The following is a 27,033-nucleotide window of genomic DNA, read 5'->3' on the forward strand; positions in this document are numbered from 1 at the left end:
CAAAAACAAAAACAAAAAACAAAAATAGCTACAATTCTTAAAGTGCTTGATCTGTGAAAGATAATGCCGAGTGTGTAGCATTTATTTTCTACGTCATTCCTTCCAAAGTCCTGTGGGAGGCAGCTACATTCCTTGAGCCCACTTTTCAGGGAAAGAGACCAGGAGTCGGAAAAGTTGGGTGACTGACCTGACGGCAAAAAGCCCGTGTGCGGACTCAGGCAGCCTGGGTCTGGAGATCCGGATTGAACCACCGGTATCGTCAACCCAATATGTGATAGATATTGCTGCTGTTATTACTATTGTGCAAAGGCAAATATAAATTTCTGAGCCCATCAATTCAACAAATTGAGTGCCTCTGCGCCAGGTCTGTGCTAAGTTCACAGACAGGCAAATATCAACTTATTAGAGCGATGGGCAAGGCTAGCTTCCATTAACTGGTGAGCTAGGCCTCTTGTATCTTTCCCTTTTTGAAGACGGACAAACCAAACCAAAGACTTCTGATAATGACTCGTTGCAGTTTATAACAATTAGAGATTTCTAAATGGAAGCCACAGTGGTGATCAAGGTATTGAATGGACAAGTTGTTAGTCTCTGTCGTCTCCTGCACTCTTGCCCAAGTTCTGCTATTTTGCAAAGAAGAGGAAATACCTGCCCCCACTGACTTCCACTCCAGGTTGCAGTGTCCGTGGCGTATGGAACTGGAAGAATTGGGAGACTTCATGCTCTAAGCGGGGCCGCACTCTGACATGATTAGGCCAGTCTTAGATGACTGGGAAAATAAAGTCTTTGGTTTGTCAGTCCCTATATGTGGAATTAATAAATGAAGCTTTAAGATTTTTCTATTTTCAGGGTCTCTAAATCTGGCTTGCTTGCTTATCTGTTAGAAACCTTCAGTTTGATTCTTTACATTCATAATATCTAGAATAAGTATCCACCTATATGCACTGTATGTTTTATGTGTGAAAGGTTTTCACGTGAGTGATTGAAAGATTCATCTTGGAGCACGTGATACTCAGGAGTGGTACAGCAGCTACCGTGGAAGAACACGGCAGAGTAACAAGCCCTGAAAAGACCTGCGCCTCGTGGAGAGACGGGATGTAAGCACGTGTAGGTCTGCGGGCAGTAGCACCACCACTGCCGGACACGAAATAAGATAAAGGCGGCTGGCCGCGGACACGTGGAAGGAATACAGAAGGACAAAGGACGTTTTCATAAGACCCAGTTACAGGAAGTGCGGCCTCACGGTGGGATGGAGAACTTACGAACTCTTTGGTAGCCTCAGGCCGGGGCATGGGCAGCGGTTAGGGCTCGGCCTGTGGTGTCAGATAGACTCGGACCAAACCCTGGCTTAGAGCTTAGTAGATGTGCCATTTTCGGGCAAGGGATTTCCAGCCTCAACTTTCTGTTTTCTCATTTTTAAAATGGGGAAAATCATAGTAGCTCCTTCACTGGGTTGTTAGAAAGAGGAAATGACTTTCATACCTAAGTGCTTAAAATCTGGGCAGTCTGACTCCGACCTTCAGCTGCAAACACACAAACTACAGCTAGGGTCGTCATTAGTGTTGTTGCAACTGTCGTTCTCACGATGTCATGTGAGACAGAGGGATTAGGGAACCTCCAAACGTGAGAGACAGTCCGAGGTCGTTACAGAAACCTAGGCATAAATGATCCGGATCTATATTAAGGTAGCGGCTTTAGAGGCAGACGTAGAAGGGAATAGACCACATCTAAAAGATGCCGCGTCCTGCAAATCCAGAAGGGAGTGTGGTGTGAAGTGCGGGTGCGGACTGACACACGAGAGAACAGGACTGCGACCCCCGGTGCTCCGAACTTGGGTGACGCCACTGAACGTAACACTCAAGTTTCCTTTTATGACGGGAAAATGATCAGCTCAGTTTTTGAAATGTTAGACTTTGTATGTCAAAGGGAAATCTCAGTGAAGATCACCTCTAGACAATCAACATATAGTCAGTGAGAAGTTGAAGACGGAAGTAGAAATTTGTTCTTGCGCCACATTGCTATTGTGTCACTGGAGGAAGCAGGTAGGGTTGGAATATTGTCCCCCTCATCTTATTACTGACCTATTTCTGGGGTCCGGGTGACTCGTCACCCTTAGGTGTCTTCGTTTAGAATATTTTTATATTTTCTGGTTCTGCTTCCATGTATTTCCTTATTTTAAAACTACTTCGGCCTTGTCTGCTTTACTAAAATATTACAAAGGTTGAGGTGGGCGGGGCGATACTCCGCAGTCACTCCGCGGGAGGTTCTGGCCCCCGCCATTGTTGGGATCGGGGGGGGGGGGGGGTCCCTGTCCTTAGAGCTTCCAGGTCGCCCTTCCCGGGTTTCTGTCTTTCTTAGACCTGTCCCTTCCTCGAAATCGTAGGCAGAACGCCGGGAGACCCCGGAAAGCTAGAGATGGACTCAGTGGCCTTTGAGGATGTGACTGTGAAGTTCACCATGAAGGAGTGGGCTCTCCTAGATCCCTCCCAGAAGAAACTCTACAGAGATGTGATGCAGGAAACCTTCAGGAACCTGGCCTCAATAGTTTGTGGTTCAGAGGAAAAATGGGATATCCATGACAGTGAAGATCAGAATGAAAATCATGGGACAGATCTAAGCAGTCAAATGGTAGAAAGACTCCATAAAAGCAAAGAATGTAGTCAGTATGAAGAAATCTTCAGCTAGATTCCATATCATAATCAGAAGAAGAAAAGTCCTACCAGAATAAAACTACGTAAATGTAAAAAAAAAAAAAAAAAAAAAAAAAAAATATTACAAAGGTTGATGATCTCATGGCGCAGTGGCCCAGTGATTCTCTCCATAGTTTCCGCCCATTTGATCAGCGTTAATGCCTTCATTACTGTGTATTAATAGTTCATCGAAATGTTTCTGAGATTGAGTGTGATGATTATTACCACATAATTGTTTCAGCGGCGTTCAGACGGCTGCTGATGGAGTGTGGAGCACGAACACCAGGCCCTTCCCTTTTCCCTGACACTGACCTTTTGCTCAGGTCAGAGTACAACGTTTTATAATTAGCCTTCGAAGCCGAACACCCAGCAGTTGGTAGGAAGCAGCCATATCCATGTAAGAGCCCGAATAACTTTCAGTGTCGTTATAGTAACTTGTAAAAAAGGAAGTTCTATTTTCTTGAGGTAAATGGGGGTATTTCAGGGTTTCTCAACTTCAGCATTATTGATATTTAGGGCTAGATAAATCTTTGCTGTGGGGGCTGTCGTGTGATTTGTGGGATGTTTAACAGCATCCCTGACCTCTGCCCACTAAGTGATGGTAGCAGCTCCAACCCCCAAAATGTGACCAAAAAAACTCCAGATCATGCCAGATGTCCCCACTGAAAACCAGGTACTTAAATTCTTCCATTTAGTGATTCACAATGCTAATTTTGAATGTGTTTTAAATCTTTAATACCATATGAAATAGCACCTGCTACATATGTGTTTTATCACCAAGGGTTCAAGAGATCCTTGCTTCTCAACAGATAATGTGCCCGGTTTGGACTTGGATGCTTCTACAGTGGAAGCCTTACCATTTCCATGTGCAGAACGATACAGAGAGAAAAGGACAACAGAGACTTGTTCTCTTGTGTTCCCTCTGACAGTGTCTTGCTGAATGTTCTTAAGCAAATATTTAAAATCTATTCAACATTCACTCATCTGAGACTCATTAAGTAACTCCTGCGTGCCTCTACTACCGCTGGCCGCTGGCCGCGCGGAGGTGAATGAGACGGTCTCTCTAACCTCTGAGAGCTCTTGGTCAAGCAGAGAAGCCAGATAAGAAAACAGTTACACCATAATGTGGTAAATATGGTAGCTGAGGATTACAAAACAGAAAGGGTAATTCTTCTTGAGGAAATCAAGGAAGGCTTTTCAGTGTAAGTCAAACTAGAACAGACTCTTAAGATGAGTAGGAATTTGCCAGACGCAGGAGGAGAACAAGAACTTTGGGCACAGGGAACAGCCTCTGCAGAAGCTCAGAGCCTGGGCTTTCAGGAAACAAGCAGGTCGGTAGGTCTGGCATGGGCGGAGGGGGTGCTGGCGGGAGACAGGCTGGGGAGCAAGGCCGAGAGGCTCCAGGCCTGGAATGGCTGTTTGAGGTCTCCGGACACCTGTTTCCTGTTGGCCAAGAGAAGCCTTTGAAGGATTTATAGGCAGAAAAAGTTTTATTCTCTGGCTCAGGATTAGTCTAGCCAATGCTGAGATGTGTGTTTTCCAATTGTGCTTACTTTTTGCTATTTTTTTAAAGATGGTGTTGAATTAAAAAAAAGAATTGAGGGTGGCTCAGTGGGTTAAACGTCTGCCCTCAGCTCAGGTCATGATCTTGGGGTCTTGGGGTGGGGCCCCGTGGGGCTCCCTGCTCAGCGGGGAGTCTGTTTCTCCCTCTGCCCTTCCTCCCTCATGCTCCCTCTCTCTTTCCAATAAATAAATAAAATCTTAAATAAAAAAAAAGTTAAGTGCCTATAATGAATAAGTTCTTGTGTTACACATGGGGGAAATAGAGCCAAAAAACACAAAAAACAAAAACCCAGGAAGAATGCACTATACCAGGGAAGAAAGCCTGGTATTCACAGACATTTGTACATAGCAAGGAGGGGTTATTAACTGCGGGAGAGAGTCCGGGAGTGTGGGAAGGCATCACAGGACTTTGAGGACTGTGGACCAAGGCTCGGTGACCTCACCTTGAGAGTCTGCTCACTCTAGGAACAGAAAATGTACCCTTGGTGTATTGGTTCTCATAAAACCACTATTGCTTTAATTTAAAAATGTAAATGGATACATTGAAAAGGCCCATTCAGACTTTTCCTCAAATGTGGATTTTTCTCTAAGGGTTTCCCTTGCAATTCCCTTTTTAATTTCATTTTTTATATTTCTTTTATCACCATCTAACAGACTACATTGCATATTTTATTAATTTTGTTGCTTATTTTCTCCCGGAATAATGTGAGCTCCATGTGGCAGAAATTTACATCTATCTTGTTCTCTGCTGTATCTTCAGTGCCTAGCAGAGGCCTGGTATAGGAGATTTCAGTAAGTGTTGAATAAATGAGCATGATTTTTGTAATTACTTATGTTAGACTGCCTAGAATTCAGTTAATTCTTATCGTCACCTACTAATGTACTATAACTATACATAGATATAATTATAATTGTATAGAATGGATTTCTATATTTAAAAAATTGTTTAATACTCTTGAAAATGGCTTTATTTCCTTCAGTTTTATTCCATATTTTCCAAAGAAAGTGAATTATATCTTTTCTTTCTGTCTTGATTTATACTAAATTCAGAATTCATAGCTACTTTCATAATGGCTTAATGATGTAGTACAATTTTTTTTGCAATTTTTAAAAATTTATTTATTTGACAGACAGGGATCACAAGCAGGCAGAGAGGCAGGCAGACAGAGAGGAGGAAGCAGGCTCCCCACCGAGCAGAGTCCCTGATGCGGGGCTCGATCCCTAGGATCATGACCCAAGCCGAAGGCAGAGGCTTTAACCCTCTGAGCCACCCAGGTGCCCCGAGGTAGTGCAGTTTTTAAATTGAGGCTGTTGAAACCCATTTTAGAAATTTTAAGACCAGTAAATTGCTTTGAAGTATATATTTTCAGTATCTATGAATATTCAATCCCAATAACAAGGGTTGGCTTTCAATAAGTCAAAATGTCTTGGATCACTTTGAAAACATATCTAGGGCTAATGTACTATTATTTTAACTCCGTGGAACTCCTGAGTGTGTTTCTTTTTCCTCCTTTACTCCTTCTTCAGTCTTTCGTTCCCACATCTGTCTGTCTTTGCTGCATTGCAGTGGAATAGACTGAAATGAGTAATTTGAGCGGCAGAAATGTATTCTGTCCATACAGGAGGATGAATGAAAGCCAAATTAACTTTAGCGTTTGTTGTTTCAAATTGAGAGATTCTATTTGATTGGTATGGTGGGCGAAGAAGTTGACCTTGGTTCAGGCAACTGTGGTCAGGAAAGGGACATGATGTGCTGCCCAAGATTCGTCTTTTCAGTGGGGCTATGGTGGTAGCAGGTGGGTGTGTGTTTGGGAGGGGTGAGTAGGGAGAGAATGGGCAGGGGTCAGCTATACAGACACCCCTGAAATACCTAAATATTAACCGCTCAGCCTGAGTAGAGAAGGACCATTTTTTCCCTAAAAGGATTGAGAATATTAAAAAAAATCATTAAGATGAACAGGCACAGTTTTTCTTTTTGTTCCGGAGTTGGTGGTCTGTTCGTCCAATATTTTCCCTATTCTAGTATTTATATTCAGCCTATGTGGCGTACTCTGATTCAAGAAGACTAAATTTCAAGATTTTTTTTCTTTCTCCTCCCCTCCCCTGCCCACTCCCCTCCCCTCCCCTGCCCTCCCCCCTCCCCCCTTCTCTCTTCTCTCTCTTCCCTCCTCCTTCCTTCCTGCCTTCTTGGCTGAGATCCCTCCTGAGGAAAAAGAAAGGAGTATTTTGTTTTGTTTGATATCTAAGAAAAAACTCCCAATTCAAACCAAGTATTTGCTTTTATGCTTTCCTCTTGAAGTTCAAAAATTGGTCGAAATTTTACATCAGAAGGACCATCAGGTAGCTCTCTGTTGTCTCAGAATAAGACTGTGTTTTGAAGTGCTGTTTGACTCAGTTTATTTTCACTGTTATTTTTGTCTGTTTCCATCTCTTCCTCCCTGCCCCTACCCCTTGATGTTGTTTAACAACTTGCATTCCATGTTAGCATTTTGATTCATTTCCAAGTTAAAACAAAATAAATAAACAAGAGGAATGATTCTCTGGAATGAAAATTGAGCTTCCCCAGCTAACGAGGAGATAGATTCAAATGACCACAAGTTTGTTTTCATAGTTCTCCGTATTTCTTTTGGAGACAAATGCTGAGCTATTGCCCAACCAGAGGCATTTCTTGGCCCATGTGGAAGACAACTTTTAATCCAGCCTGCTAAGTTCCTGTGCAGAAAGAAAACATGAGACCGACGCAGCGCTTCCTACCGAGCCGTACACGTCCTTTGTTTGTGCCACAGATAAATGCTGGCTTCTACCTTGTGTTGGGCCGGGTGCAGGGAACATAATTGTGAACAAGATAGGCCACTGTTTTTGCTTCAAGTAGCATGTGATGTAGTTAGGGAGGCAGAGAGGTGAGCAGATAATTACCTTCTGAAGTGATAAATGCTGTAACGTGGGAAGCACAGTTTGCTATGGGAACATTTGAGAAGCAACAAAACAGATGGCCCGTGGGACAGACACAGACAAGTCAGGGAAACCTTCGGGAAGCCTTAAGATGAGACTAGAAGCAGTACAAATCAGCTAGGCAAAGGAGGAAAGAATGGGTTTCACAGGAAGGGAGAAGAGAAGTATTTGCTCGTGATCACCACAGACAGTGCAGTTTCTCTGCTTCTCGGGTATTTCCTGGTGATCCGCCCTCACGTTGCTCTCCTGCTGCCCGGAGCAGGAAAGTCGGATGAACAACAAGGACTTCTTCACCAGAAGACATGTGAGAATTGGCCAGTCCCACTTTGGGCAAGTAACATCTTCAACATTTTAGTCACTAGAAGTTCCTTTCAGAGCTACAGTTTGCTTTTGAAGAACCCTCAAGCCCTCATCGTGAATGCCTCTATCAAGGCCCATGGCGCCTTCGCTAAAACTCTTAGAGCACATGAAAACCTCCTCAGGCATGTTCATAGTCTCAGAGTTTTCTCCCTCTGATTAAATAAATACTTTCTGCCTCCTATAACAAAGTTGCGTTTTAGTTCATTTAGTTATGTTAAAGTCTGGTGTTTAAAACCATCTGAATTTTTAACATTGTCAAAAAGATCATGTTTGGCAGCATTGATACAAAAAAACGTAAAGTACTTACAAGGCAAAAATACTGCAGAAACAGAAGTTGACTACAAATGACACAGGGAAAAGTACTTGAAACATAGAAGAGGCAGAGCGTGGAATATTCCTCGCCATCAAAAACAGTGAAATCTTCCCGTTCACAGCAATGCGGATGGAACTAGAAGACATTATACTAAGTGAGATGGGTCAGTCCGAGAAAGACAAATCCCGTGTGATTTCACTCATACGTGGAGTTTAAGAAACAAAACAGGTGAACATAGGGGAAGGGAAAGGAAGATAAAAGAAGATGAAAACAGAGGGAGGCAAACCATAAGAGACTCTTATCTATAGGAGACATATTGAGGGCTGCTGGAGGGGAGGTGGGTTAGGATGGGGTGATCGGGTGTGGATGATGGACATTCGGGAGGCACTTGAAGTAATGAGCACCGGGTGTGCATGCAACTGACGAGTCACTAAGTTCTACCTCTGAAACAAAAAATACACTAGAAGTTAATTAAGTTGAATCACCATAAAAAATTTTTAAAGAAGAAAAATAAGCTAAAAGTAATGAACAAGAAATTAATTTAAAAGTACAAATGGCTAATAAACTTGTGGGATCTATAATTTAAAACACCAACGTACATCTTTTTTTTTTTTTTCCCCACAAGTTTTTACATTAAAACACCAGTCTCCAAAAATGTGTAGAGCAGAGTACCTCCACTCCAAGCTACCAGTCCACTGATGCATTTTGATTGGCCTTGTTTTAGCGGTATTATTCGGTAGGGAACAGGGCTTGGGATTCTCTCATTCTGCGGGCCCCATTCTCATTGTGTTCTGTACCAGTATCTCCTCAGAGCACAACTCTATAAACAAAGTGCCCAATGACTCTTGGGAACCCTGGGCAACACTGGGAGCCTGAGGAGTGAGCCTAGAGTATTTGAAACATTATTTTAAAGAGCAATAGGTCCTTCACTATTCAGCTAATGGGTTTTGTCCTCCTTCTTTTTCATATGGGCTGGTCCTGGAAGGGAGAAACCTGGTGCTTTAGAAGCAGAGTAAGATGGGGGGGTCCCTTCTTACCAGCCCCCCGTGTCTTTCAGTCCCGTCTGGGCACTTCATCTGCTGTGTATCTTTAGAGATAAGGAAAAGTCTGGGGAGCAGGGTCTTTGAATTTGTCCTCAGAATGTCATTCAGCCCTTGGCAAGGTGTTCTTGGTCTGTGGATTCATGGCGAAGGTCCCCAGACTGATGGTCACGTCTGAGCTTCTCTAGTACTGGATTTGTCATTCATTGGGTTGACTCTGTTTCTCTGAATGTTATGAGAGTCAAGCAAAATGAGGGATGTGCACTCTTATTTGCTATATTAAGAGTTGGAATTAATCCTGACCGCCTGTGGGTGGTGCTTCCCCTACAAGACGGGCATTCTCTGTAAAAGAGGAAGTTTGCTGTTCTAGGCCCGTGAATCGGGTGCTTGGGTAAGGTGATGAGACTGGGAAAAAGACGTGATGAGCCATTCTTCTCAGTCCAGGCCTGCGATTTGGTGGTGGTACATCAGGTGCCTCAGAGGGCTCCTTTCACTTTACCTTTCATTGGGCCCCACAAGTCACCTTAGCCTCTTTCTCTGTGGTATTGTCTCTTTGATGTCTTTTTTTGCGTCCAGACACTCCCCTGTGCAAGTCTGTGGCTTTGACCAGATGACATGGATATGCCTGGATGAGGACCTGCTTGGTATCCTTGACCCTGCTGGCTTCAGAGCACTGGATTAGGGGCCAAGGCAATCTGTTGAACCCCTGTGCTTGGGGAGAGAAGTGTCGGATTCACCTGTGCTGTATGAACCATGGACGTCCCTGGAGATCTACCAGGGTCTACCAGGAGCTTGAAAATCACAAGACAGTACCTCAGCCCCGATCATCAGACTGTGTGCACATCCTGCCTGATATCAAGCGTGGCCTGAAGGAGCACATTCAGGTTGCGTCCCCCAGATCGGGGAAAGAGTGATACCTGCTTGACAGTGTTTCTACAACATTATCTTGTGCTCAGAGAGAGGATACGTGTCCATTTCCTCCGGGATGGCAAGAGTGTGCTCACCGTGCCTGACGAGCCTCCAGAACCCAGAAGGTGGGACTGGATCAGGGTGTGTGTCGGGGGGAGGTGCGTGGCTGAGGATAACAGGAACATTCCTATTCCTTCCAACCAGCTGGATCATTCTCCCTTTTCATCGTTTCTTTCTCCATATTTACCAAAGTCTAAACTGTTTTCTCACTTTTTGCCTCATTTTCCCCCAGGCAGAGAGGCTGAACCGTGATGACTTTGGCCATTGATAGCAGGACAATACCGGAACCCAGGAATGCATCATCGTATCAGGCACCTTGAAGACTTGGAAAGGGGCTTTCCTTCCCTGGGGTGCCTACTCCAGAGGGAGACCTATTTGTCATGTTGAAAGTTTGCTTTCCAGACGTATTTTCACCACAGACATGGCAGATTCTGAGGTGAATTTACCCTAATCTTAGGTTGTACTCTGAGCCAGCCCAGGATCCCACACAGCAATAGAATATTCCCTACCATACAAATGCCCACCTAGTGTGTACATAGCTCTGGGCTCAGTGATACTGGAGATGAGGTCTAAAATGCAAAAAGCCACAGTTTTCAGGAAAAATGTTCTGTCCCTCACCTACTTCAGAGCTGGGCTCTCTTGGTGTGTGGATGGGGAAGTAGAGATGAGGTCAGGAGAGCCCAGGCCAGGACTGAGCTTTCTGCGTCAAGCTTGGAATCCATTTCACACTTCGGTGGTGGGAAGTGACCTGAGTGTTGCGTGGCAGCACACACATTGCTTTTCCAGGTCTTCTTTTGCTTCCCAGCCTGTTCTCCCTCTTTGTCTTCTTCCTGACAAGAAAGAGGAAGGGGGACAATAGATTCGGCTTTACTACTCTCATTCTGCTTTGAGTACACGGAATCCTGCAGTTGGGGGACCAGCACCGCTGTACGTACACACCCATGCACCTGCACACCTCTCACAGCTCGCCTCACCTTCTGTGGGGCGAGAGAGGAAGGGAAATCCGTTGACCTATGAAGAAAAGGCCATTGGGAAATAGTCACCTTTCCTTTGACCCAGGAGGGCGAACAAGACCCAGCAGCTTGTCTGCTGCCTCTGCCTCTGTCTGCAGCCCTCCGGGCTGCAGGGTGAGCAAAGCCAAAGCAAACTTCCTTCCCGCCTCTGGTCACCTCTGAGAAGCCACAGCACGCCCTCCTTCCTTCCTCCAAGCCCAGACTTTGGAGATTCCCTAGACAATACTCCAAACATAGCCCAACAGAAGGGAGCTCTTTGGTATTAGAATAGCAAATATGTTTGGAAAGAATAACACCTTTGGCTGTGAGAAACAGAACAGAGACTGTCCTTTTCAGAGGACATTCCTTTCATGTGGACTGATTCATTTTCTCTAATTGTACAGAAACAGTTCTTTACTTTTTTTAAAAAGCAGTTCTTTAATAAAAAATTTTCCTTCTCAGAAAAGATGGAAGACTATCTTGCTGGCTTGATGGACTGCATCCTTCAAGACAAGCCTAGGACAGTGGAGAGGGTAGCCTGAGGAACATGGTCTCCTTCCCCCATGCCGACAGGTAATGACTGGGGACATGGGGGCTATGGAATAGAGATGATCCAGGCAGAGTGGCTGATGGATGATTCTGACAATTTTGTGGTGGTGCCTAGAGATACAAAACTCAAATACAGGTATCCTACTGGGTCATGTTCTGGATGAAAGAAAATAGCTTCATGGACATTGTTTTACAAGTTGACGTTGTAATAGAGATAATAGATAAAATGCTGAGGCAATGTTAAATTTACTGTAGTTTATGTATGCCATGTGTATGTAAGATGGTATCTTCTTTTAAACAAATAGAAACTGTAGTATTTATAGGTAAAGGGCTTTGGTATATGTGGCTTGCCCTTTAATGTTGAAAAAAAAAAATCCTTCTCTATCTACCTGTCTGTACATAGAGCATAAGTGAGCGCGGGAGTCCAAGGGACCAATGGTTCAAAGAGAGCAGACCTGGTCATGGGTGTCGTCATGCAGCTCTTCGTTGGGTTTTCTATTATTGCCAAGTTAAAACAACACGTTGACTCTGCCTTCCTCTCATCAAGAGGCACACATCATCTTTTAATTATTTTAATATTTTATTGTGAAAAATTTTAAACATGCAATCAGAGAAAAATGTAATGAATTCTTATGGCCCACCTTCTACCTTAAAATTATTGATTGGCATTTGTGACCATACCTGTAAACCTTTAAAAGAACATAGAGACGCAGTCCAGTTGACTTCATGTTCTCCATCCCTTGGAGGCAGGGCTAAGCCTCGCTTGGACCAAGCTCTCTGACCCTCTTGGGCTCTCCCCGTCCTGTATCACTTGAGGAATACACTTTCTGCAGCAGGTTGCCATAATGCTGTGGCCTTGGACTCATCTTCCAAGGCTCTGGGCATGGGTTTGCCTTGTTTTCTAGTCAGCTCCCAGGTCCCTCTTTAATGAATTTCCTCCACATAACATGCAGGGAAGTCATCTGACGGAAATAATTGCACTGCACGACAGTATAATCCCTTAGTTACCTGCTACCTGCGAGCATACAAAAGAGAGAGAGAGAGCGCGCGCGCACAAGCAACTGGAAATGTAATTAAAACCTCAGCACCCTATATAAATACATTCTAATGTTGATAAGAAAATGGATCAGTCCTGAAACACATCTAAAACAAGAATTTGGGATTCCAGTTGAATAGCACTGATGGAACACATCTTTTATTTTATCTTTTTTTCTTTTCTAACATACCACTAAAAATAAACGAATACTACAAGCTGATAAGAGTGGAAGAAGGTAAAAGATTTCACAAATTTGGGGAGATAGAAATTAGATTGGGGTTTGGTAACTAATTTAATAGGGTGAGAAAGTTAACCTGCTTCAGGGCCTGCCCGGAGGGATTCAAGACACAAATCATGTCATTCCGCAAATCTTAGTGGACTCAGGATTTGCAGGCCCCAGAGAAGGAAAAATGTGGGGTAAAGTGGGAATTGGCGTGGAGAGATTCAAAGAAAGTCTGTGAGATCAGACCCCGCAGTTTGCCGTGAGCAGCCACCTTGCCTCCATCTCCGCCGTCTCATCAGCAGGTCTCTTCCCCCGGGCACGTGTGACCAGCGGAAGTAGGATCTTCAGTGCCCTTAAGTCTGATCGGATTAGAGAACCAATTCCAGAAAATCCAGGACAGATCCAGAGAACTCAACTCCTCTTGGACCGTCTCAGGTACTAAGTTCCGTATCACTCAGCTTCGGGCCAGAGAAGCGCAATGTGTACGTTTGTGTGTCTCGGTGCGCACACAGACAGACTTCTAGGGAAGCCGACGTGCACAGCCGTTCGGGGCCGAGCGTGTCCAGACTTGGTGGGGCCGCACCGGAAGACCCTGAGCAGGGCCAGAAAGAAGCTGGCTGTCCAGCGGAGGCTGGCCGTAGGCGAGCAGGAGCGTGGCTCGCGCTAAGGCCGGTCATTGTCATCGTGGACGTGCTCGCCTGCGCCTCTGCACTAACCGTCCTGGACTGGGCAGCGCCGTGGAAGGCCGGCGGCAGGCGGGCAGGCATATGGACATGGTGGCCGTGACCTGTTGCCTCTGTACCTGGGGTCTCGGCGCTTAGTTCGCAGGTCTCTCCTGTTAGAAAGATGAATTCCGCTCAGAGGCATGAAAGCAGGTGGGAAGGAACATTCCTTCGAGATCCTTAATGAATCAGTGACCCGACTGGTTGTCCAGGGCTAGTCAGGGATGGTGATAGTTTTGAAAATGATGACTGCTCTTTGTCACACGCCTGCTGTGCGCCATCTGACTGCTCACGTTTCTCCACGGCTCGTGAGAAGAGGCGCTGCTTGCTTTCGCTCCCGTCTGCCTTCCCGGGGATTTGCACATGCGCTAACCTCGCGGCCCGGCAGTCCTGTCCCAGGTTTGACCCAGGAGGCGTGGGAACAGGTGTTCAGACAGGAAACCTGCTCGGAAGCCAGATGTGGTGCGCATGACGACACAGTTGGGTTCGCTGAATGTGAGCTTCCTGTCCCGTGCTACAACTGCCCGGGTAGGTGGCGTCTAGCTTTCTGGGCATCATCCCGCGTGTCAGGGCTCAGGAGACTCGTGCGAATGCCGGTGTTCTGGTACTGGTCGTGCTCCGAGTCACAAACTGTCCTTCACTCTCACTCAGGGGTCTCGGGTCTTTTGCTGGTATCCACGACGAAGTTGATGACCTCGGAGAAGGTAAACATGTGAGAGTCTTCAGAGTTCTAGTGCTATACATACAAGATCAGTAATTACTATAATGCTCTTCTGAGGGAAGAATTATTTCTTGGATTCAGAAACTGGGATTTAAGGAGGCGAAATGGGCAGAGGTGACCATTTATTAGTGGCAAGAGAAGGTAATAATACTTAAGAGCTTTGTCTGTAGCCTTGGACTGTCTGTGTTAAGTCCTGACTCCATCACCAAATAGCGCCTGTAAGAGGGGACCTGGTTAGGACTGCTACAGGCTCACTTGTCTTGCCCTGAAGGCTTGAGCATAAATGTTCATGAGGAAATAAGACTTCATACATTTAATATGAGCTGAATTATCTATTTAAATGAATAGGCAAATTATCAGGATCTCTGTTGTCATTTGTAGATCTTCTCATAGAAAGACTGCAACTACCTGATTTTTTGAAACTTTGAGCTCTGAAGTTTTGCAATCAAGTGTTTTAACTTTTTACATTGTGCTTCCTTTCTTATTTGTCTCCAAAATTCAAAGGTGCACTAGTAGTGTTGCAGTGGATTTGTCCTACATACCCCTCTGACCCTCCAGTTAGGGAAAAGTGGTAATGAAACGGGATAGGTTGTTCTTGGATGGGGGATATGCAAGATGATAAAACTGCTTCTGAGGATGTAATGCCAGTGCTTCTGTTGGATTCCTGATTGATGCTTGGGTCTGAGAGGAGTCTTTCTTTTCTAGACTATATTGGACCATATCAAGTAAGAATAAACTTAAGGTCCCTAAAGTCAACAAAACAAAAACTTACATAAGGGAAGATCAAGTCATCAGTTTGAATTTAAATAATTTGTTTTATTAGATACGAAGATTGAGTGATATAAATGTATGTTTATTCCACATACCTAGTGTATCACCTAGTGTGTAGTAGTAGCTCAGTAATTCTTGTCACATAATTGATGAATGAACATGGATACACAGGGATAGCTTTGGCAAGTGGAAAGTGTGGGCTAGAGACAAGTCGGGTCTCCTGTTCGAACTGTATTTGAACTATATGTTCAAATATGTATGTATTTTACTATGTATCATATATTTATTTTATCTAGCTATCATCTGTCTTTTTATGATATTCAAAATAAAAAGACCAAAATATTGTCTCAAATAGATTTTTCTGGGAGGTGAGATTAGGTAGGCCTTTAACTTGCTACTTTCTGTGCTTATGCTTTTGGTGGGAGTTGAGAGGAAATGCATTTTTAATAAAATTTTTAAAAATTAGAAGGAAAAAAGTAGAGCCATGCCCTCTCTTCACGAAGCCCGAGTGGAAATGGGTAATGGACTTGCTAAACACAGTGGGGAGGCAGCTTTCTAGGTTGACGGGGGGAGATGCTCCCTCCTCCCCTCTTCTTTCTCCGTTTTCCTTGCTCGCATCCGGCCTTCGGAGAGGCTTCCAGCCAAGGCCGGTTCCCGAAAGGGTTGGTGGGGTTGCGGAGGAGGGCCATTTAACCGAGAGACAGAAGTGGTGTATTTCTAGCAGTTAACTGAAAGCATTAGCCTTGCTTCTTCCAGCATTTCACAGCTAATAATCTGTATCAGAGCTTTGAGGTGGAAAAATAATTCTGAGAAACTTGGATTCTTCCGAAAAGTACAAGAATTAATTTTTTTTCCTTTATCCACTGTCCTTTCTTTTATTTGCAGGTTTTTTTTTTTTTTTTTTTAAATCATCTTTGGAGATGACCGTTCAGATTCTAGGAATTTAAAATCTGTGTTAGGTGTGGGTCATTAAGGTCATGAGGAATCCCGGCACCAGTTACATTAGTACAACCGACTCTAACGATAGCTCGAGTCAAACCCTAGTATGTTTTTACGAGGGAAACTCATGAGTGTGTACCTGAAAGCTAAGTTGTTCTTAAAACTATCCCATAATTAATATCTTCTTGCCAGAGGAGAAATGCATTTTACTTAATTTAGTTTTCCTTACTTAGTGCCTCTTATTTCAAGTGAAGATTCCCTAGGAAAGGAAGAATGTTCTGTTGAGCATATTTTATTGGATACTGTCATGTACATTATGCCATCGAGGGTGGGTGTTGGCATCCTGTTTTACTAATAGTAAAATGAGGATCAAACCCTGGCTCTGACAGCTTAACCAACCGGCTCAGAGTCAAACCACTGGTGAGAGGCTGGGCTGAAATTGAGGCCCCGTCAGATCTCAAAGCCAGTCTAGCTCTTTCGCCGGAGCTACACCAGAATCTCACATTAGGCAATTTTAGAGGTCAACTAAACAGTAATTGAAAATACTCAGTTTCAGCTTAACTCAGGATATAGCATTGAAAGTAAAACCTCACATACTGTTTATTCTCAGCTTACCACAGATTTAGAAGAGCAGTTGTGTTTGCTGCCACTAACACCATAATTCCAGCAAATTTTCACCAAGTAACTCAAGGAAAATTTTCTCACTCAAACATACTCCCTAATTGAATAACTAACAAAAATGAAATTTATATAGAATTATTTAATTATACCATGTGTGACATTTTACACCCTATGAGGGTCTTTAGTGAAATAACCTTGTAAAGCTTCTTATTATACTAGGGAAAATGTCTGCACATGAAAAAGCAGACCCGAGGGTAGACAGGTTCCCGTGGGACTGACATGTTTCCCCTCAGTTATCTTAGGTGGTTAGAAAAGAGTTATTGATTACATCATCAGAGCTTAGGGAAGATCTATTTCAGAAATACCTCCAGTTCCCTGTTACTGAACATGCCAAGCTCTTTTCTGCCTTGGACCTTTCCACTGGCAGTTCGCAGCACAGGAATGCCTCCCTGGCTTATCGTGCGGTTGCCTTCTCCAGCTCTCGGGTCAGCGGCCGTCTCCCTACGGAGGCTTGGGTTGTTTTGCCCCCAGCCTCCATCCGTCCTTCTTCTCGAGTTCCGTTCTTACCCCACTTTCAAGCCTGCGGACTAGGTGGGGCGGCGTGGGTCAGCAAGCCTCTTCCCTGGCCTTGGCCACCGTGATCGGTTCAAGGACGGGCCTAGAACCCAGTTAGAGCGAAGGAGATGTAAGAAGACATTCATTAGGTTTTCCGACGAAGAAAAGCTCCTTTCTACTCACCGAAAGCTTTTGGAAGAGACCTCTCTCCTTCCCTGGATTGTTGGATGGTAGTTATGTTTGTGAACGAGAGTGCGTTTGTGTATGTGTGTTTGTGTGTGGGAGGTGATGAGGGGTGTGGACTTTCTCAGAGAGGAAAGCAGAGATGGGAGATGCGCTGAAGAAAATGTTCCGGAATGACTCTGAGGTGGTAGTCTACACCCTGCAGGAATTTAGACTTAGTCCCAAACAGGTCGGTAAATTCTCTTTTTTAAACCAGTTTTTTGTTGTTCGTTCCCTCTCTGCCACTACTACTTATCATGAACTTTTTTTTTATCTCCTTCATGCTACTTATTATAATCTTTAATTATATTCTTGACTTATTTTCTTATTTTTTGTCTGTCGCAGCTAAAAGACTATAAAGTTTTCAGGGCTAGGAACTTCTGTGTCTAGTTCACTGATTATCACCAGGTTTTAGAACCGTGTCTTAGCATGTGGAAATAGCGTTCATTGGTTGAATGGAGTAGGAGCTTTTCTAGAGATCCAAGAATACATTTTCTCCAGTTTCTTGCTCTCACCCCCTTGCAAAAGCAAGAAAAGAGATAGATTACAATATCACCGCATGTGCACATCAGCACGAATTCTGACAGTCCTTTTCCAAACAGAATGGAATAATTTTCCTGTAGGTCAGCTTTTAACATGAAATGTTATTTTCTCCAGCCGCAGTTGGACCACCAGCAGTTTCATAGCTCGGTGTCTGACAAACAAATTTCTCACCATCTGCTTTTAATTTTGCAAGGGCCTTCCAAAAGGCACTTTTGAAAACACATTGAAGCAGAACTTAAGATAGCTTTAAAAGAAGAGCATAAAGTTTCTTCCAAAAACAGTGACCCAAAGGGTTAGAAATTAATTAATAAATACTTTTTGGCAACAAAAACAGCAAAAACAGAATGACAGAAAGCTTCATCATTCTATGATAGTTGCAGATAATGACCAGAAAGAAATGAGACATAAACATAGTAAAAAAAAATATTTTAGATACCCTGAAATTTCCTGAAGAAACATCTTAACAAACACTATAGATTTCTAATCCTACCAGTGATATTTGAGCCATTGCTTTGCCTGTGATGTAGAAGTTTACAGCAAAGGATTCTGTTTTCTTTTTCATACTCTAAAACATAAACTATTCACAAATGGGAAAAGATATATTTTTAAAAGATTTTATTTATTTATTTGACAGAGATCACAAGTAGGCAGAGAGGCAGGCAGAGAGAGAGAGGAGGAAGCAGGCTTCTTGCTGAGCAGAGAGCCCGATGTGGGACTCAATTCCAGGACCCCGAGATCATGACCTGAGCTGAAGGCAGAGGCTTTAGCCCACTGAGCCACCCAGGTGCCCCAGAAAAGATATTTTTTTAAAAAATATTCTCACAGAGTGTTTTTCAATTTTGGAGAGACCACATTAATTTTGCCAATTTTTCCAATCAAGATCTCTATCTCTTGATATTTCATTTATTGAGCAGCTACTCTGTGCTAAGCACCTTGTTATACTTACTTTTGGACAAGATGGCAGGACCCCAGCTCTTATAGGTGCTCATAATTTAGTTGGCAGAGTGTACTAAGTGTTCTAACACATATTTTATATTTTAAAATGCACTGATAACAGGAAATTTAAAAGGTGAATTGCTGAAATCTGCCACAATGTATAACTTTTGATGACCCGTCACTGAAGTATGTGTATGAGCGTTTGAGAAATCTAGTTATTATAGAGCCTTGGGACTCTAATAATATAAAGGGATCATAGAGGTCATCTAATCCATTCCCTGTGTCAAATAATAGCAGAAGAAAATAATCCTAGAAAATAAAAATCCAGTCCATTTTTATGTCTTTCTTAATGTGACTTCCTAAAAATGAAGACACATTTGTTTTAGGATAAGGAGGTTGTAATGGTACTTTTAAAACAGATACTCTTGGAATTCTGCTGCTTTGTTCTTGAATTATAAGACTTAAGAGACAAGAAATTGATTTTTAGGAATTTCAAAAACTAAAGAGCTGAGAAAGAAAAATGTTTTCTATTTCCAGAAAGAAACAGAAACCTAAATATTAAACTAAGAGGCAGTAAACTTTGTGTGGTCTGGGACACAAAACAAGGATATTTAACCAACCAAAACATCTTAATAAATGCAATTATTCTACCCTGTAATCCACACAGGCTGTTGGTGTCTTCTTTATTTGGGAAATATGCCCTGTGACTTGTCACCACTGCAGATGTCCATTACGGTTCTTCTTTAGAGAAACCTGATGTAGGGACTCCTCGCACAGATCCTTGCACCCCTCTTGTCCCCGGCCGCTGGACACAGACCTCGTCTGCCTGCGATCTCCTCACGCAGGCCTCCCCTTGCCATTTTTGCTTCTTCTGCTTAGTCCTTGCTCCCTACTGACATCCCCTTGTTAAGGAAAATTATCCAGAGCTTGGAAATAAAGCCAAGAGAGCGTATCGTGTCTCCTCCTCCTCATACAGGGCAGTGCTTAACAAGCCCTCGCCCACCAGGGATTCCTCAGTCATCTTGGGAAATGCACCTGCATTTGAGGCTCCAAGGACTTAGCTGATTAATGGCTCAGGCCTGGGAAGTTACGTGTTAATTTAGGGGTTTGTTTCCAGTCAAGGTGCGCGTGTTGCTGTGGTCTGAAAGGCAGCCCAGAGGCTATGGGGGTTATGGTTTCATTTTCCTGTAAGACATTCACCAGTTTACTATCTAACTTAGGAATCATATTCTAACATTCTTCCTCAAAATGTTTATAAATACTCAGTTCCTCAAAATGCTCTGTATACCAGTTTTACCATTTTCCTAGCTTTTTCCATTCATTGACAGGTTGAGTAAAACCTTTGATATATATTCAGTTCTTATTTGTACAAGTCAAGTGTTGTTTTTTTTTTTTTTTAAAGATTTTATTCATTTGAGAGAGAGAGAGTGAGAGAGCATAAGAGCAGAGAAGGTCAGAGGGAGAAGCAGAGTCCCCGTGAAGCTGGGAATCCAATGCAGGACTCGATCCCGGGACTCCAGGATCACGACCTGAGCCGAAGGCAGTCGCTTAACCAACTGAGCCACCCAGGTGCCCCTGTACGAGTCAAATTTTAACTTTCTGAAAACTACATATATTTTTTGGAAGCGTCTATTGATTTTTCCAGTGAGGCATGGAATTCAGCCCGGCTCACCCCCTCCTATTTTAGGGGAGAGGCACTATTTGCTTACTGATTAAAATGGAATTAATATGGCCAGCCTCTGGGAAGTTTATGTGGTCTGCCAGCTCCTACTCTCCTCAATACTTACACTGGGTTCAAAGGGAAGGTCTTACATTGAAGGTCAAGTTTAAGAATCTTTGAGGAGCTTGGGATAGAGAATATTAATGTTTCTAACACATTGTGCGTTAAACTGGTGTCCTTTTGGGGTTACCCAGAGGGCTTTATCACATATCTTGATATCCATGGCAAAGTGCAAGCAGATTCCTACCAACTATTATATAAAAGACCATTTTGAATGTAACCGGATGGTATGATCATGGACATCTGTCCTCTTTGCCTGCCTGGCATCTCTGTCTTGAAATAGTACCTTGGTTTTACTCAATTACCCTTGGAGTATTAGTGGGAGTTTGTTTGTTTGTTTGTTTGTTTCTTTCTTTTTTTAAAGATTTTATTTATTTATTTAACAGAGATCACAAGTAGACAGAGAGGCAGGCAGAGGGGGGCAGGCTCCCTGCTGAGCAGAGAGCCCGATGTGGGGCTCGATCCCAGGACCCTGATATCATGACCTGAGCCAAAGGCAGAGGCTTTAACCCACTGAGCCACCCAGACACCCCTAGTGGGAGTTTCAGTGAGAATGTCTCATCATCTCCTGGGTCGGGGATGAGCACTCAACTCCCAACCAAGCCAGCTGATGCTCTGGAATTTGAACCTTAAGTGAGAAACAGTCATCTGAAATAACGACTGTGGCTCATTTATCCCAAGGACAGGGGCCTGAAGAGACTGCCAGCTGGTTCCCGATACCTCCATCTCCAAAGCTGCCTGGATCCTGCCCTTACTGAGACCTGGTTCTCCAGCTTTCTTTCTATTGCGCGAGCTATCCCGTGACTTCCAGTTTATTCCTTTTTTTGCTTCTGTTAGAGAGACTAGATTTCTAGTGTTTGTAAACAGAGAGTGCTGACAGATTTGGGGATTATATGCGTCTCATTAAAATGGAAATATCAAATATTATATTGTTATTTTATTGCCTTTTAGAACTAAAAATAGTAATTGTAATAGTTAGTAAGTAGCATTTACCAAGTGCCTGCTGCTGCCCTAGATTAACCCTAGATTTGGTCCTCATAGTAGCGCCAGGACATGGAGAAATGGAGGGTCAGAGAGGTCAAATAACTTGATGTAGTTTACACACTGGTAAGGCATGGTACCAGGATTTGAACTTTGGCTGTCTGGTGCCACATCCCTTGCTCTTTTTTTCTTTTTTCTTTTTTTAAGATTTTTATTTATGTATTTATTTGACAGAGAGGGAGAGATCACAAGCAGGGGGAGTGGCAGGCAGAGGGAGAAGGAGAAGCAGACTCCCCCGTGAGCAGAGGAGCCCGACAACGATGCTGGACTCAATCCCAGGAACCTGGGATCCTGCCTTGAGCCGAAGGCGGATGCCCAACTGACTGAACCACCCAGCAGCCCCTCACATCTCTTATTGTTAATCACATCTCTCCTCAGAACTGAAGACACCCCGTAAATTACGGGAGGAGCCACTTTGCAGGTGCCCCCCTGCTGCTGAGGCCTCTTCTGCCCGGTGGCGACTTCGCATTTCGCATCTAACACGGTCCGAGAGCTGGTCTGAATGTTGCGTTTGCTGAAACACTGGCATGAAGAAGAATGTTCTCCGCTTTCCTGCTTTTAAGTGGCTCCACAGTGCGGACCAAAGGAGAGCTTTCCGGCCTCCGGGGTGCCTGTCTGGGTTTCTGGAAGGAATGGCTTCCTCAGCTTTTCCACACTAGCTCTGTGTATGGGATTAACAGGGTCAGCAGCAGCTCTGGACAGGGAATCTGAGTTAATGTTTTCACAGACAGAACTCTAGACGACAACTGTGGAATTCATCTTCAGTTTTCTGCTCCTTCTCCAAATCCGGATTCGCTACTTTCTTTGTATCACTAGTCTTTCCCTAGAGGTCTGGTTCCGATTGGGGCCCCATCCAACTGAACTTATTATTGATTGAAGGAATGACCACAGGGGACACCACGCTATGTCAACGTTTCCTCTTCTTACCTGCCTGATATTATTACCTGATCAGGGTGAATCTGTCAGAGCACCAGCATCGCTAGAGAACCTTTTACAAACATGCAGATTTCTAGGCCTATGCCAGACCTCTTGGAGGTGGGATCCAAGAATCTGATTTTGATGTCACATTTGGAAACCACCAGCACGAAGGGAAGCCTTTGGAGAATACTTGGGATCTTTGACCCTTAACATGGTCCTCAGCTTCTCTGGGCATTGATTTCACAATCTGTAGAATTGGGAAACAGGTCATCTCTGTTCACCTCCCAAAATGTGGGAAAACAGCTGGGAAAACATTCAGGCAAATGATTTACTATTATTATTTTCAAGGAAAGACAATTTAGTAGGTGTTTGTGCTCTACTAGGGAAGTGGAGCTTGCAAAGTACAAGTGTGACAAATCACAAAATTCTCTCAAATGCAGATTGTATGGGACGTGTTTATACAGACTCATTGCCATTGCTGGGCCTGGATCTAAAATTAATCATCGAAGTCAGTCTGAGGGTACTCTAGGGAGTTCTCTGCCTGCACCACCACTACAGTCCCGACCCCACACAAGGAGGCCTAAAGTTCATTTAACAAAGGAAAGGTCTTTTGTTCCACAAGTAAAGAGAGGACCGCTCTTCAGTGCACACTCGTGAGATTAACAGGTTTACTTGGACTGACCCACAGCGGCATAGACTGCAGCGTCTGCGGGTGCGACTGGAGAGCAGCTCTGGAAGAGGCTCAGTGGTCCCGGGGAGGGGACTGGGGCCTCGGTGGGGTGGCAGGGAGGCGCCGCTCTCCAGCGGGTTAGAAAGTGCCAACTAGAAACAATAAGGAAATACGCACAAATACACACTTCAAAATCGTTTCTAGGACCAGCTCTGGTGTGACACCTTATGTTTTTCCAAAGAGGCAGCAACCTCCTCTTTCTCTCATCAGATTTGCCTGTCTTTTCTGGTGAAAGTTCAACTATCCTTAAGATTTTTTTGAGGAGATAAGCATTTAAGTTTCTTATGTTACAGTTGGCTCCCATGTGAGGAGACGGGGGAATGAGGAAGAGAGGCTAGGAACCCAGTTTCTAACTCAGCCTAGAAGCGGTGACATTGATATTTGTCACCTGGTTAGTTGAACGAGTCTCATTAAAATTAGAATTTAGATTTCCCAGTACAGCCTCACATTTTTGCTGGGTTCTTTCAAGATACCTATTATTCCCTTGGAAGAAAAAATTATATAAAGAAGTTTGCCATCAGTTCTGCCATTTCCCTTTTAAGAAAGAAATCATGTATGTTCTGCTCAAGGTCATGGATATTTTGGGATTGAAATAGCCAGCAATCTTGACATTTTTGGTCAACTCTTGCAGAAAGGCAGAAAAGCACGTTAGGAAAGAATCCCAGGAAGTGCAGCTCTGGCTGGCAGAAAGCAAAAAGGAGACAGGGCCTCGCAGACGCCAGCCCTCCGCAGCCCGGGACTCTCGCTGTCTAGGAGCCCTGTGACGTGTCGCAGATTTCGGGTCCTAAAGGGCTGCAGGCTCACACCAGTCAAAAACAAACACACCCCAAACCGAAAACAACTCGTCCCTGCCCGGAGGTTAGCGTTAAGGGAAAAAACATTTTGTTCATCTTCACGTGAGAGTACAAACAGACTTATTTTGAAGCCAGTTCTATGGCTTAGGCGTCTGTTAGGGAGACAGAAAGGAAGGAGGGGAAATGAGCGAAGAAGGGGACAGCAGCTGTCTCTGTGTGTGTTACTTGGTTTCCTTTTACATTTGTTCCTCTCCCAGGTTTGCTAGAGAGAAAACCACATACACGACTGATTTGATATTCATTCTTTTTCCTAGCAAGAGGTCAGAGAAGCTTGTATAACCCAACTCTTTTTCCAGTATTACTCCTTCAGCGAAGTCTCCGTTTTGACCTGCGAATCAGAGTCGCCGAGGGCTTCGGAGGGGGCGCGAACCTTGACACCAGCCGTCCCCTTCCCTCCCACGTGTTTGCTGCTAGTTCTCCGGCCACAGCAGGCGCAGGACAACAGCTGGCTCAGCTCTTACTACGGACAGAAAGAAACGTGTACACTCTGGATTTCATTTTCTGCTGACACCATGTGTTTGAACGACATTTGGACATTTTGGGTGGAAAAGGCCTCCTAAATCAGAAGGTCCGTCCTTCAGCAGTGCAGGCGCAGCACTTGAAAACACACCCTCGGGCGCTGTGGACCAGAGTTCTCATTTTGTTAGAAAAACCTCACGTCTCTTCTGTCATGACTGGCTCTTTCCTGTGGGGAAAATACAATTTAGACTTTCCCCTATGTCATTTTTTGAGGTTAGCACATGCATTTTTATCATGTGCTCATTCGTGCGGTTCCGTAAGGTCCTTGGTGAGCTCTTGCTCCCGCAGCGCCGCTCGCCAGTGCCGTCACCCCAAGCAGGGATACCATAAGGAAGTCGGTCTGGAGGACTCGGGGAGGGGGTCATCGAGTCCTTCACTTGACTTTCGGCCAAGCTGCACCAACTAAATATCCAGTCTAAGAACGTGTGCTTCCTGTGAATGGTTTAGCACAAGCCCGTCATCTACGTATACTACAGCTCTGAGGCCTTCTGATAGAGGTTCTAGAGGTCCCGCTGCCTGGGTAAGGGGTTGGCTGGGTGCAGTGGAGCTTTTAGGATTACACAGTAATAACCACTTCATGGGATTACAGAGGATTCAATGAGAGAAGTCGGTAAAGCATCCAGTATGTTCCCTGACAGGCAGTACATGCTCCTTCAAAATGTTACTTTCTGGGCTAATTCACCTAGTTTGTCCACAATCCACTTGAATTAATTATATTGTCTAAAAGGGGAGCAAACAAAATCCCCAGTTGGGAAAGGGGCTGGGTTCCCAGTCAGATATAATTCTTGTTTTGTGATGTTTCGTGGGATTTAACCTCTAGGTATCATAGATCTTAAAACAATTATTAATGAGTGTCTACAGAAGAAGTTTGAGATACAGTCTCAGAGGAGTGCATGGATTGTGACCCGGTGCGAGACGTACACGATGTATTTTCTATCTGTACTTGTCGATCTTTTCTTTTACCTGTGACATCTGTCCCTAGCAGTGCAGAGAGGGATCACGTTGGAGTCTTGGAAGACTGCCAGATCACTTCTTTTTGAAGTGGCTGGTGCAGTTTCTGAGATGAGGGAAATTCCTGCTTGAAATCCTGTTTATTTTTAGACTTAAGTTTGTATCATGTGAGTCGAAACCTGGAATTTGTATATGAAATTGCTCTTGAAGTGTAAGATACATAGAGAGCCAGTTGTGACTGGTTTGTTTAAGCCCAGAGCAAGGTAAGACTGTGAGGGGGAGGGACAGATGAGCCTGCCAGCGCATCTCAAGACCGTGCAAACCAGTCGGACATGCTCATGGGAGCGGGATGCACCCTGGGGGAAACCAGATCCAAAAATAATGGCCTGTAAGTGTCAGGGTGTAAAGGTGTCTTAACTTGGATCTTCTGAGGTCGACGGATTTTGACAAAGATTTGCAAAAGCACAACTCTGTATTGTGGAAGTTCATCTACAATTAGAAATTAGGGATGTGGATTTTCATATGTGGTTACAGTAAGCTTAAAACGGGTTTCAGTCGTCTGACATTCTACTTGTGATGATACAGAACACTGTTCGGTCCTTTCGTTGATGCCTGAAACGGTGACTGTGGTACAGTCGTAATGTTTCTCAAGACTCTGTGCACACGCGGGGGTCTGAAGACATTCTCAGTTCCCTGTGTTTTGAGGGCTGAGCGTGTGTGTGTGCATGTGTGTGTTTTCAGTTTAATGATGATATTTAAAATTGTTGTTTACCCTTCCATAAATAAGAGTTTTCTTTTTACAGTGGTGATTTATAACTAAAAGGTGCTTTCATAACTTGTATCTCAGATCATTGTGTTTTAAACCCAGAGCTTGGTGATTCTTATAAAGTTATCTATTCTTTTTATTCAAGCATGAGAAACACTGAAGCTTGGACAGGTCATTCAATCCCGAGCCCTAATTTCTTGATTTTTAAATTATGATTTATTGTCTCCTTCAGAAGGTTTCTCTGGATTAAATGAAGACAATATTTATAAGTCCTTGGGACTCTGTAGGTCCTAAATAAAAGGTTAGTTCCCTTCTCTTCCTGAGCTCCTGTTCCATTTCATGGGGACATACACGGGTACAAAACAGATAGAGAAAGGACTCCAATTCCAGATGTTTAGTTCTTCAGGAAGGTAGAATGGTTTTTTATTCTAAAAGCACTTTTTTGTATTAAGAAATCACATGCATTACATTATCTTCATATGCTTATGTAAATTTAATAATAAAATTAATAAAATTTAAGTATAGCTAGTGTAACTTCTCTAATTTTATATGAGAAGTTTGGCACATAGCCACAAAATTAATCATACTGATTTCCCACTTTAGGAGATATTTTTATTTCTTTGAATATCGTAGTCCTCTGAAAAAATTGCTTTGGAGGGATCAAGGAAGGGTGTCTGTATGTTATTAAAATAAGTGTATATATTTCAGTACAAGAGAACCACATTTGATCTAAAAATAAATGATTTGATTTCTAATA

General features: G+C 43.8%; 1 protein-coding gene and 1 long non-coding RNA gene across 3 annotated transcripts; both read left to right on the plus strand.

The window, feature by feature from the left end:
• LOC131827674 (uncharacterized) lies at positions 1-27,033 on the plus strand. 2 transcript variants are annotated; one of them, XR_009352118.1, is made up of 5 exons: positions 1-2,220; positions 2,781-4,021; positions 9,495-9,952; positions 10,120-10,323; positions 11,342-27,033. It is a non-coding gene; the product is annotated as an uncharacterized LOC131827674 (long non-coding RNA). The 2 variants fall into 2 exon arrangements; XR_009352117.1 differs by having other exon boundaries at positions 10,120-27,033.
• Positions 2,230-2,739, plus strand: LOC131827672 (zinc finger protein 670-like). Its single transcript, XM_059168625.1, has one exon. The coding sequence runs from the start codon at positions 2,416-2,418 to the stop codon at positions 2,683-2,685; it is 270 nt and encodes an 89-aa protein (XP_059024608.1). The 5' UTR covers positions 2,230-2,415; the 3' UTR covers positions 2,686-2,739.

Source organism: Mustela lutreola, chromosome 3, assembly GCF_030435805.1.
Source record: "Mustela lutreola isolate mMusLut2 chromosome 3, mMusLut2.pri, whole genome shotgun sequence".
NCBI lineage: Eukaryota > Metazoa > Chordata > Mammalia > Carnivora > Mustelidae > Mustela > Mustela lutreola.